Consider the following 13,165-nt stretch of genomic DNA (forward strand, 5'->3'; position numbering starts at 1 on the left):
AGCCTCTTCCTTTGAAAAATTATAGTAAGAAAGAGCTTTAGATTACAATTATAGTACTGTTATACTTCCTTCCTTTAAAAAGAATTATGGCATAGCTCTTCTCCTTCTCTTTCCCCTTCCCCCTTCTCCTCCCTCCTTCTCTTTTTTAAAGCCTCCTTTTAAAGAAAATACAAGTGGCATGATTGCAATTTTGGTATATGTTAATTCTTTGCATAAGAAAGGAGGGTATAGTAGTATTCTTCTCTCAAAGTATTATCTTAATGGCCTTCAGGCCACTTCCTATGGTACTACTATCTCAATATCTTCCACAATAGATGGCAACCCTTTCTCTGAGTCTGGCTTCCATAGTTATTTACTGTTTTTCCTGCACCTCTCACTTTTCAAACATTTTGCTTGCATTGAGTATACCAAATGTCTATCAATCTACAGTGCCTGTAATTTGATTTGTCCCCAATGTCTGCTTCTCTGAGTCATATGATGTCATCTCCTGTCCAAGCATTCTGATTGGGATGACTAATGTGGCCTTTTCTTATTCTGAGTTAAGGATAGACCGGGGTGGGTTCTAAAGATTTTTACTACCTATTCTGTGGATGTGGCTTATTTTGTGGGCGTGGTTTGATGGCCATGTGACAAACAATTCTTTAGGATTTAGCAGAGGTTCTGGTCTACCAGGCCTTTAACTGCTTACAGACCCGTACTGGTCTACCCATTTGTTTTTGGAGAATACCGGTCTACCCATTTGTTTTTGGAGCGTTCCGGTCTACCTATTTGTTTTTGGAGCGCACTGGTCTACCACCACACTGTCTTTTACCGCTGATCAGCTGTAGGGTGGCCCTTTGAAAAGCCACGGCAAGAGTTTAAACAGTTTTTTGCTGCTCTGCCACCACCGAGAGCATCGGAAACCGCTTTCAGGCAGCTTGGCCTCAATTGCCAATCTACCACTACTGAGCGGTTTACAAGGAGAGAATTGGTTCTAGCCGATCAGTCGGGAGGCTTCTTGGCTTCTCAATTTAAAGCTAAGGTGTCTTGTTTTTTTTCTCTCTTCTTTGTCAAGTGAGCCCTGATTTTTTCCTTCTAGCCTATCAGCTGGGACTCGGGAGGCAGTGAATAGATTGGGGGCAGGGCCAGGCAGAGGTGATATTTACTGGGATAAACCTATTAATCACTGAAGTAATTATTTTCTTCCTTTTGTCCCAACAATGATATTTTATGCAAGTAAAAATTTTAGGGCCTTAGCATCACCATTAAAGCAGTTGTTGAGTCTCAGGTCAACAAATGGAGTTTGAACTTTCCAAAAGGTTTTGAACTGGGACAGCTTAGAATCAACCTGTATCAGTCAAATTATCCATTTCTATGTTTTTTGTCCTCATGTCCTCCATCCAGCAGGTTTAAAATCGAATATGGTCTGGCATTTTGAGTGTCTTTGGGGTTTTTTTGTTTTTGATTTCATTTACACAATAGTTATTTAAACTTTCATGTATTGTTACCTTGTAAATTGTCTTATTTCTTTTTCTCATCCATCAACAGACTCAACAATCTAGATCTACCTTAGTTATTTTTTGATTCCAGCAATTAACTTCAAGGTAATTCCTTCAAATCTATGATCACTGTCATCTGCAGATGACATGACTCATCAAATATTTCTTTGATGAAATTAGGAAATTGTGTTGCTGATTATTATTATTATTATCTCTTTTATTCATTAAACATGAAACTCAGTCAACTGAACATTTAAAAATGTGTCACAAATACGAGTGACTAGTGCTAATGGTTGATACGGGTTGCTGCCCACATCCTAGGGATCTACCAAGTATCTTCTTAAAATATATGATGTTCTGAGTAGTGCAATTTTTTGCAGTTCCGCTGGTGTTATTGCAGGAAGCTGCAATTTCTTGATGTGTATTATAAAATTCTTGGACATGGTACCAAGTGCCCTGATGACAATGGGTATCACTGTTACTTGTTTCATCCATAGCCGTGTAGTTTCGATGACCAGGTCACGATATTTCGTGATTTTTTTCTTTTTCTTCGACTCTGGTGTCTCCTGGTACAGCAACATCAATAAACTGTATGTTTCGGCCCTCAACAACCATGATATCTGGCGTGTTATGTTCCAAATGATCTATCTTGATTGAATTATTATAATCATCATCATCATCGTATGTACTTGAAAATATTTGATGGAAAATTGTTAAATTCAAAGCCAGTCTTTTTAAAGCTGGAAAAAAGATTTTCATATACATGCACACTTAACCCTTCCTTCCTTCCTTCCTTCCTTCCTTCCTTCCTTCCTTCCTTCCTTCCTTCCTTCCTTCCTTCCTTCCTTCCTTTGTAGTTTTTGCCATGGATGCCAAGAAAGTTAAACAGTTAATGTGTCTACAATTAATGTCATCACAATTTTTTGAATTTTTTTTAATGATCATAAGATTATGTTGACAATGAGAGACCTATGAGAAAGTAAAGACTGTTTCTTGTATGCAGGGAATTGTACAGGGGAACTTGATATCAAATTGTACATAGTATTTTTTGTTCCTAATTAAAGGAAATCTAAACTGTTTCAGTTCAGGAGATATAACTGTCTGGATTGGTATGAATCTTTTTTTTTCCTACTGTTCAAAGGAGAATTTTATCTTACAATTGCTTGAACATCGTTAGTCTCAAAATGTCCTGCTATCTTCTACAGCAAAAGTATTGATTTTCACAAGTGCTGCTTTTTAAGAGAATGCTTTAAAAGTCCCCAAGTATCATTAGTTTAAGATTAATCTTGTTTTTCCTCAGTTTTCTAGCCAAAAGTATAGAATGAAGATCTATATCACAAGTTTCTTTTTCCTCCATAACTCTTTACAAATTATAATCACAAGATGGTATGATTCCTGTATGTAAATTTAACTTAACAGAGATGAACCTTATATAATTCTTTCTCAGTTGTCATCTGTTTGATATTTTATTCTCCTCTGAATCTGATTTAGACTGTAATTACAGAGAAATTCTTTCTGCAATATTTCAAACCCTTCCTGAAGTTTTAAAGCTGTTTTTTTTAATGTATTTTGCCCAGCTATTGGTGGAGGTTTTTTAATTATAATAAACTATGAATATATAAAAATAATGACAACAACCTTTATACGTAATTTATATCACACCATTCCTAGCTTGATTATCATGGAATTTGTGACTATGAAATATTTTCTGTCACTTTACAGGAATTGTTACTTACAGCCATTTGATGCATTGTAGTGCTTTAATGATTTTTTTTTCAATGACTTTTACTGCTTGCTTTGTCAAATCAATTTTCTTGTCCATCATTTTCTGGTTTATTTCTTTTCTTTTTTAAAAAAAATTAGTTACGTTCCTCTTCAGAATGAGAAGATGGTGCCATGAGCCAGGAATCACGCAATGGCTTAATGTGAAGAAGCTGCTTCAGCAGGAGTTATGGAATGTCAACCTCAGGAGGCACAAAGTCATAAGGCTGATTAAACACAGGCAACACCTGGGCAATTGAAAAAGTCAGATAATAATGACATAAGGCCTCCCAGCCTGTAAGTAGAGAGGAGAGCAGAGCAAAGACATCCTAAGAGACTTATTGCCAAACTATGAGGTAAATTTCTTGATTTGTGGCTGCTGGCCTCAACCTGATTTAAGGGGCAACCTTACCCATGATCCTTTGTTGTTGGAAGCAAGTTTTCTGCCCTCTGGCTGTTGTGTAACTCTCATTTGTGAATTTTGCTCATGAAATTCTGACCTTTGGACTGGCTGACAACCCTGACTTTGATCATAGAACTCTGGACTGAATTTGCACCAATCTACTCTATGCTCATGTTAAAGAAAACCCTTCAAGCAAGCATTTTACAGAGACTCTGTTTTGGATTGCATTCCTTGTCTGACATTATCTTTTGGCCTTGAATAAATTGCTAATTCCCATAGCAACTATATGAATGAGTGTTTAATTGAAGCCAGAAGCAAGATAGATGGGAAGGAGAACTTTCTTTGTGAAGGAGCTCTGACCCATTAATTTCAAAAGTTTATAAAGTTTGTAAATGGAACTATGTTATGACTTTAAAAAATATGTACAACTGTGCTGCATTCAGTGGAGGAATTTTGGAGAGAAAGGAAATGAGTACTAGCTGGATTTTCAGTATTTATCCTTCATTCAGGGGAGACCAGAATGCTCTGGTCTCCCCTGAATGCTGGCATTGATCTGTCTGTCTGTCTGCCTGTCTGTCTGTCTGTCTGTCTGTCTGTCTGTCTGTCTATACACACACACACTCACGCACACACACACTTATATATATAATTGCCAACTCTGCACAGACTCCTAGAAACTTACAATGAAAATTAAAATGTCCATGATACAACATAGCAAATATAATGTTCATGGTTATCTCAAAAAAAAAAAAAGAAAAAAAAGAATCAATAATGGCATCATAACCAACCAAGCCAGCCAATTGCTAACAATCATCATCACTGTTTCAATCTCATAACAATAATACAGTACAACCACAAACTCATGATCAAATGCATTAGCATGACAACCATCAAACACTGATGGCTCTAAAGCATTTTGAGTCCTAATGCTTTTGGAAAGGATGTAGGGACAAGCTTAATATTCAAAGGGACAACATTACATAACATCAGTTCCCTAACAAATATCTCCTGCCTTTGGCCCTCTTAATCTGAGGTAGATGGGCAGTTCAAAAATGTGAAATAATAAAACGTCACAGATGTGGGATTCCCAATTGTGGTTCCTCTAATGAGTGGCTGGACTGATTCTTCTTCATTTCTAATTCTGGTGCCTAACTATAAATCAGTAAAAATCTAATCCAATTCCATGAAAGTTTAATCAGAATATAAATCAAGCAGGGGATTATTCCATTTATTGTTGTTGAGGCAGCAAAGAACAAAACTAGAAGGAGAAATAAGTCATGGGAGGCAATAAGACCTTTAATCAAATAAAATCAATTCAACCACAGGTATATAATGCAATTTGTATTAACTATTTTCTGCAAAAAGAAAAGAAAAACTGGAAATGCAAACAAATTGTCCCAACTTCATCTAGTATATTATACTAGTTTCCACAAGAAAAGAATACTCATGCTTATAATGGCCAAGCTTTTAAGCAAATCTAATCACATTTACATAATTACATGCTTCAATCTTAACTACCCACTATCCCCACAGGAACTCAGGGCTAAACTTTTTATTGTGTTCTAATTATTCAGTTGTATAGAGCTCACAATTTACAAATTTTAGGCAACCTAAAAACATTTACTAGAAAGGATTTTTTTTATGGTCTAAATATGCTCCTTACATCAGTTGACTCCTGCTTAAATTTTATATTTTTCCTTTGTGACGGTAACTATATCTTTGTGACTGTAAAATAATCAACTTGTATATTTAAAATAATGTACATATTTAAAATAGAAAGAGCTGTTATGATGTACTAGACAGCTGGATTCAGATTTTACCCTGAGGTCACTTAAATGAGTTTCTCACGTTGGTAAATCTCATAGGATTATGGTAAGTATTGTGTGAAATAATCCTATAAATGGCTCACTTATAATTTTATGTTTGATACAGAGAGAGGGGGGGAGGGAGGGAGGGAGGGAGGGAGAGAGAGAGAGGTCCAACTCAGTGGTGAAATGTAAAATTTGTTACTACCAGTTCTGTGGGTGTGGCTTGGTGGGGGAATAATGTTACTGGGTGGGCCAACTTTTTTTTTTTAACTTTTAAAAGCATTTTTTCTACAACTTCTTTGGCCGAAGAGATTGTAGAAAAAATGCTTTTAAAAGGCTCTGACCATCCCAGCTGAGCCACGCAATCATCGGAGGCTTTATTTTTTTTTACTTTTAAAAGCATTTTTTCTACAACTTCTTTGGCTGAAGAGATTGTAGAAAAAATGCTTTTAAAAGGCTCTGACTATCCTAGCTGAGCCACGCAATCATCGGAGGCTTTATTTTTTTTTATTTTTAAAAGCATTTTTTCGGCGAAAAATGCTTTTAAAAGTAAAAAAAAAAGCCTCTGATGATCGCGTGGCTCAGCTGGGAATGGGAGATGGCAGGGATTTTTGCTACCGGTTCTCAGAACTACCCACCGCCATCGCTACCGGATCGAACGATCTGGTCTGAACTGGGAGCATTTCACCCCTGGTCCAACTATCACTATAATATTGATATTTCAACTCTTTTGCTTTCTAAAATTCTAGGAATACATTACATGATATCCCTTTTATACAGCTAGCAGTTGTGTAAAGTAAAATGAATGCAATTGATCCCAACTGGCCTTTAACCCCTATTATCATCCAAGTTGAAACCCTAACTACGGTATTTCATATGTGTCTTTTGGACTGCACAAACGAAGTTTCCCTATATTTCAGTGATATTTTTTGAGACAAGACTATGTGGTTTTGGAATACAAAAATGCCTTCCACATTTGTCATTTTATTTTAAAATTACATGAATACATGTATTCAAAAAGTGAATGACTCTCATTATAATTTTGAGTATTTATGACATTTTTTGATAAACAATGCAATGAGACAGGTGGTTTGTTATTCAGATTGTAATAAGTGGGACTGCAGTGAAATGACTTAGCATGTAATTTTCTAGTTCAGTTTTAGCCAGCCAACAGTTGGAATACTCTTTAATTTTCCTTCCCTTCTTTTCCCCCTAAGAATTAAGTTGTGCTTTTAATTTCTTCAAGACTTGGGTCTTTGTCATGTCTTCTTATGAATTGATAATAATGTTTTGGTCTACACAATCAAATTGATTATTATACATAGTGACTCTCCATGCATAGATATTGCAATTTTGTTAGATTAAGACTGAGAATTAAGATGAAAAGAGTATTTTTTTTCCTCATGATTATTTATTTATTTATTTATTTATTTATTTATTTATTTATTTACTTCAAATTTATATACCGCCCTTCTCCCTAGGGACTCAGGGCGGTGTACAGCCAAGTAAAAACACATAATACATAGATTAAGAACAAATTAAAAGGAAATATCTCAATTTGGCCCAAAATTTAAAAAACAAACGAATTTAAAATCATTTAAAAGGATTTGTTAGGCCAGCCCGGCTTGTTGGAAAAGGAAAGTTTTAAGGGCATGGCGAAAGGCACGGAGGTCTTGGATTCTCCTTATCTCTGGGGGCAGCTGATTAACAGCAGCAATGCTACTGAGTACTGTATCTAGCAGTACCCAATGGATGCAATGGCCATTTAACAAAAGAAGCGTCTCTTTATCATTTCTTTACAGTGTTACTGTTCTGACCCAGCCTTAGCAGAAGCAAGAAACAGACTCCTTGTCACGAAAAGCCCCTCTTTATTTACCTCTTGTGAATTAATTGCATTCACCCACCAAAAAGTCCAGGGAATAGTCCTTTAAAGAGTTAACTGCAGTAACAGACCTTGTCAGTTCCTGCGATAATTGCAAGGCCGTGAGCTCCCAGCCAAAAGGCTGCAAACTTAAGTTCTGGCAAGCAGTCTCTGTGGCACAAAACACAATGAGCAAAATCTTCAAAAATATGAACTGTTGTCTCCTATGAGTTGCTTCCTGAGTCAACTCCTTGTCCTCCGTTGTTCACCTCTCCTAACAGCTCTGCGCATATGTGCATCTGGAACAGGCCCCAGCTGTTCTTCCTCCTCACTCATATCAGCCTCTAAAGGCAGCTGCCTCTCCAGTGGCTAAGAAATGTCAGACAGTCCTGGCTCTATCTCTGTACAGAGCATCCATCAGAGCCTTCACCAGACTTCAGAACTGGCCCAAGTTCCTCCCCAACCTCCTCATCGTCCGAGTCTGCCGCCAGCTCTGCTGGCAGCTGACAGGCCACAACAGTTACCTGGAAAAGTCCTCATCTTGTGTGTATCAACACAGTAATTAAGCTCCTAGAAATTATAGCTTCTTGGAAACTTTATGTAAATATCTTAACATTGAAAAATATTGATACATTTCTAATCAATTTTCCAAGCAAATGTAAGATTTGTGTTCTTGATGATCATTTTCTAGCATTTTCCAAAGTTTAAAAATTATCTTAATTTACCTACACTATGTAAACAAAACTTGGCAGTCTATTGTTTTCCTATAGGTTATGAGTCAAGAAAGCATTCTTTATGTCAGGACTGTACTCTCAATTCAACATTTTACATAACAGCTTTGTTGAGAATAATGAGATGAGGTAAGTGGGGTGGTGTAAGGTGATTGGGGAGAGACAGGGTTAAATGTTAATATTCCTTTAGCTAGCAATGACTTTCAAGTACGATAAGTGTAATTTAAATATTTGATAGAAGTAATTAATAACTCAGTTCCTTACCAAAAAATGAGTGTTGCAAATTGGATTTCTATAATTATGTAGACTGCTATACAAAAATGAAGACCGCAGATGAACATTAATGTGGATTTCTTTTTTTAAGCAGCTAATGCTTGAGATAAAATATTTCAATTTTAAAAAGTTAATTTGGGGAGGAGGAAACGACGTAGATGTGGGGAAATAGAGTGAAAAGAATAACTGGAAACTGTTCTCTTATTTCCTTTTCAAATAAAATTGAACTCTGAGTCATCTAAAGAGATTGATATTCATACCAGGCAAAGTTGTGTACCTTCTTCCATAGATTAATGTTAGACTTTCAACAGCAAGCCTATCTTGTTTCTGACGTGATAAGAGAATAAAAAAATAGAACAGGACATAAAATGTCTTCTAGCTACTGCTATATGCAGATATTTGGCATTTCCGAGGAAACAGTGCTGCGGCATCACCTGTGCTACATTTCCCAGCCCAAAGTGTGAGAATGGGATTCAGATGAGGCAGTCACCTGAGCAGCAGCAACTGCTCAGAGAAGCCGCTGCTGGGGAACTGTCCAGCATTTCAGCATCCCAGCACTTCATTCAGCAGTCTTGGCTCCATATGAAGAGAATGCAAACGGCTGCACAAACAAATGATAGCTCCTTAATCAGTAAGGTAAGGAATTTGAAAAGGTTATACGTGTTAATTAAGAAATTGTGCTGTGATGATAAACCGTCTGAAAGAGAATATCTGTGAGTGAATAAGGTATCAATAGCAGTGTATGTAGGTAGAAGCGAGTTTGACTTAGAATGTTTCATTCACATGAGCCTGTGCATTTAGTCACATTATCTTGCAGTAGCAGGGATTTACATATAATGTAAACATCTGTGCAATACAAGAAAACAGTTAATAAGACAAAGGAATTATGTACTTAATTATAATTATGTCATGCATTCCATGACAATGTCACTTCATTCTTAAAGACATTTTGAAACTTAAATGTAAATATTGTTTTCTTTAGGATATCGGGTGAATGAAGAGGTTCAAAGTATAAAGCTGAAAAAGGCACATTGGAAGAACTGTTTAAATGAAGGACTGTATTATCAGTAAAAAAAAGAAGAAGAAGAAGAATGGATTAAGAAAGGTCACTTACATGAAAATTGGTTGATCCAAGAAACTGTAAGAATGAAGTCTGGGACACATATCTCCACTCCCAAGAATTGCAAATGGACTGTTCTCATCAGCAAGAATTTATAAAAGAACTGTACCAACTAGAAATACCTAAACTAAGCAGCATCTCTCAGACTAAACGGATTAATTTAGACATGAATAATTTCCCCTTCCAACCTGAGCTCAATGCTTCCTGCACTGATGTAGATGAGACTTTCTATAGGACTGAACACCACACATACAATACATCAACCCCTCAACTGATCCCCAAGTTTTATATTGCTGTGCCTATCATCTACTCTATGATCTGTGCTGTGGGGCTTACCGGAAATTCTGCAGTCATTTATGTTATCTTGAAAGCACCAAGAATGAAGACAGTCACTAATATTTTCATCCTAAATTTGGCAATTGCCGATGAGCTGTTTACATTGGTGCTTCCTATCAATATAGCTGACTATCTGCTGCTCCAATGGCCCTTTGGTGAATTCATGTGTAAATTGATTATCTCAATCGATCAATACAACACGTTTTCAAGTATTTATTTTCTAACAGTCATGAGTATTGATCGATACTTGGTGGTGGTTGCCACTCTCAAGTCAAAGAAAATGACGTGTCGAACCTATAGGGCTGCCAAAATGGTGAGTTTGTCTGTTTGGGTTTTTGTCACCATCATTATCTTGCCATTCAGTGTTTTTGCGAAGATACATACTGAAGAGGGACGATCCCAATGTGTCTTTGTCTTCCCCCAACCAGAAGGCTTCTGGTGGAAAGTGAGCCGCCTCTACACCCTGATCCTGGGTTTTGCCATCCCGGTATCCACCATTTGCATCCTGTATAGCATCATGCTCTATAAACTAAAACATATGCACCTTCATAGCAATGCTAAAGCCTTGGACAAAGCAAAAAAAAAAGTGATGATAATGGTATTGATCATCTTGGGAGTTTGCCTGTTCTGTTGGACCCCCTATCACCTCAGCACTGTGGTTGCTCTCACTACTGACATCCCACAAACTCCACTAGTTATTGGAATCTCCTATTTCATCACCACATTGAGTTATGCTAACAGTTGCCTCAACCCATTTCTTTATGCTTTTTTGGATGATACTTTCCGAAAGAGTTTCCGAAAAATGGTGGAATGTGGCACTGCGTCATAAAATCCTAGCCTCTTAGAGCCTCCTTAGGAAGATAGGATGTATTTCTGAAGAGGTTTTGTGAAAATGAACAGAGGCAACTCTGGACACATTATGCTGGGAACTCAGAAGACAGAAATTGATCGGTCTTCTTCAAGTAGTGCCCCAATATTCTTGAAGTTTGCCAAATTACAACTTTAGGGAACTCCTTTTTTCTGCTTTTGCATTATAGCTATTCATTGTGGATTATCTCTACTTTGGTATGTATCTTACATCTTTAGAATGTTTAGTTTAAAGAAAAAGAGTAGCAGATCATATTGATATGTTTAACTGAAAGAAGAAGCAGTTGATACTGTTTGGAGTTTTATAAAGTTAAATAAAACCATGTAGAATGATGTTTGCTCAGTGATGAATCTGAATGATGCTATTTTTGTAATATCAATATAGACATGCAAAAGTATATCTATGTAAACACACACATGCACACAGAACATGCACTAATACATTATCTTCCACCAATATATTTTGTTAGAAAATAAAATGCATATTTGACAAGATATATGGAGAACTTATGTATTATGCTGCTGCAAAAGTGGAGATGATTCTTTTTTTGCGCTCTCTTCTCTTCTCTTCTCTTCTCTTCTCTTCTCTTCTGGGAAAAAGCAAATTGCAATGCTCAGAGTCTAAATGAATGGATGGGAAGAGACTCTTAGAATTGGACTGGGGGCTATCCTTGTTTCATAGCACCTGCTCATTCAGTGGAAGGAGATATTTCTTGAAGGCCGGGAGACTAATTTTTCTTGCTTTTCTGACCCATCTGAAAAATTCATGAGTGAATTATATATTGGACTCCTAGTTTTGTTTATTTATTATTATTATTACAGAAAATTTGTAATTGACCTGAAAGAAATCTTCTAGGTATGAGTTTTATTAGATATTAACATTCTGCGAATCTATTTGTTATAATTTTTGTAATATATATATATTCATTAAATGAAGATTGTATAGTAACTGCTTTAGAAAGAATGCACGTTTTCTTAAGTTGTAAATATTCAGCCAAGGCATTGTTGTATGTGCTGTTGCAAAGGCAAAGGGAATACAGAAAAATTAGTTGCCCATCTAATAATGGGCATCAAGAGCCATCTTCAGCATAGAATAAGAAGTGCAGTCTAGTTGCAATGTTACTTCTTCTAAAGCCCAAAGAAACTTATTATGTCTGACCTTCATTTACTTTGCGGTTCCTCAGAAACTTTCTTCAAGAACTTATTGATATATATTAAACATCAATTTTTTTAAAAAAAAGTTTGGATGATTGGTGGAGAGATCTGATATACAGAATGTTTTCTCACAGGCAGGAAATAGTTCTTTCCTTTGTATGTGCTTTGATGATCCAAGTATGGAGTGTGTGTTGTGTAATGTATGTTATACGTACATACGTGTGTGTGTGTGTGTGTGTGTGTGTGTGTAAATTTATTAAATAACTCCTTAAAAATTGAGAAAGCTCTTCTCTAAAACGTCTTAATTCCTTACAAAGAGAAAATAATCAAGAAAGATTATTTTGCCTCCCCTCCCCCTCACCTCATTTTACTTTTTACTTGGCATGGTTAGAACTGAAAGAGATGGCTTCATTAAAAAAAAAACTAAATAGGGTTCTTCCTTCAAGAGAAATTGACAAATAATACAAATAATATTTGGAATTATAGCTAGACTGTCTAGATTACAACTGAAAGGTAATTATATGTACATCATTCCTCTGCAGTGTTTGTTACACAAGAATTTTTTATTCAGAGACAATAAAAAAATGGTGCTGAGTCCTATAAATAGAATTATGCACCATTTTTAAAAATACACATTGGAAAAATGTGTGGTATTTTGATTGCAAGATTTTGATATCAAATTGATTATTTTGACCCATTCTTGAGAAAGATGTGGACAGAAACTGTTTCTATTTCTAGAAACTGTTTCTATTTCTAGAAAGATGTATCTTAATATGCATCACTTTATGCATATTTTCATTGCCCAAGCAAAGATCTCTTCCAAGACTGCCTTGCATGTCAGAATCAATTAACAATACCTACATTTCAAATATTACTTCAGTGTTACATTATAACAAATTATAATAACCTGTTGACTGAGTTCATATCCTAACCAATAATGTCATTTATTTTTGTATGGTTTAATATGTTCTATATTAGGAAAATTAAACCTTATGGTTTAGTCTGATTATAGCAAGTTCTATTTTATTCAATGAACCATAGAGATAAGCAGAGCTTAGCGTGTTGTTTAATAAAACCAAAATGTGCTGTATTTCCAGGGATGTATTTGTAATCACTAAATGATGCCAAGGTTAGAATCCTGTATTTTCTGCATATAAGTCATACATTATGTAGACTTTTCTAGAAAAAGGTACTTTCCCTCTCCCTCTTTAAAAAGAGTACTTATTAAATTCAGCATTTCATTCACTCAAGTCTTAAGTACAAGTTACATATGTTGTTATTCACTTATTTATTTTTTAAAATACTTTTAAACTGGGCAATTTTATCTAGAACAGAAAGAACCATAAATCCAATCCAAATGTTTTTCCCATCC

The 13,165-nt window shown here is 35.8% G+C and overlaps 1 protein-coding gene across 3 annotated transcripts in view; it reads left to right on the forward strand.

Annotated features, from left to right (window-relative positions):
• The window catches only part of NPBWR1 (neuropeptides B and W receptor 1), a 90,228-nt gene extending 78,758 nt beyond the window's left edge, over positions 1–11,470 (forward strand). For 2 of the 3 annotated variants that reach the window (XM_060681980.2, XM_087890559.1), the window contains exon 3: positions 9,298–11,470. In XM_060681980.2, coding sequence (XP_060537963.1) covers positions 9,503–10,600 — 1,098 coding nt within the window. In that variant the 5' untranslated portion in view covers positions 9,298–9,502 and the 3' untranslated portion in view covers positions 10,601–11,470. Of the gene's footprint in view, positions 1–3,341; positions 3,928–9,297 lie in introns of those variants that run through there. The other variant, XR_009620169.2, reaches the window with a different exon arrangement.
• The last annotated feature ends 1,695 nt before the right edge of the window (positions 11,471–13,165 follow it).

The sequence above is a fragment of the Pantherophis guttatus genome, chromosome 3 (assembly GCF_059756535.1).
Source record: "Pantherophis guttatus breed Tessera chromosome 3, ASM5975653v1, whole genome shotgun sequence".
In the NCBI taxonomy this organism is placed as follows: domain Eukaryota; kingdom Metazoa; phylum Chordata; class Lepidosauria; order Squamata; family Colubridae; genus Pantherophis; species Pantherophis guttatus.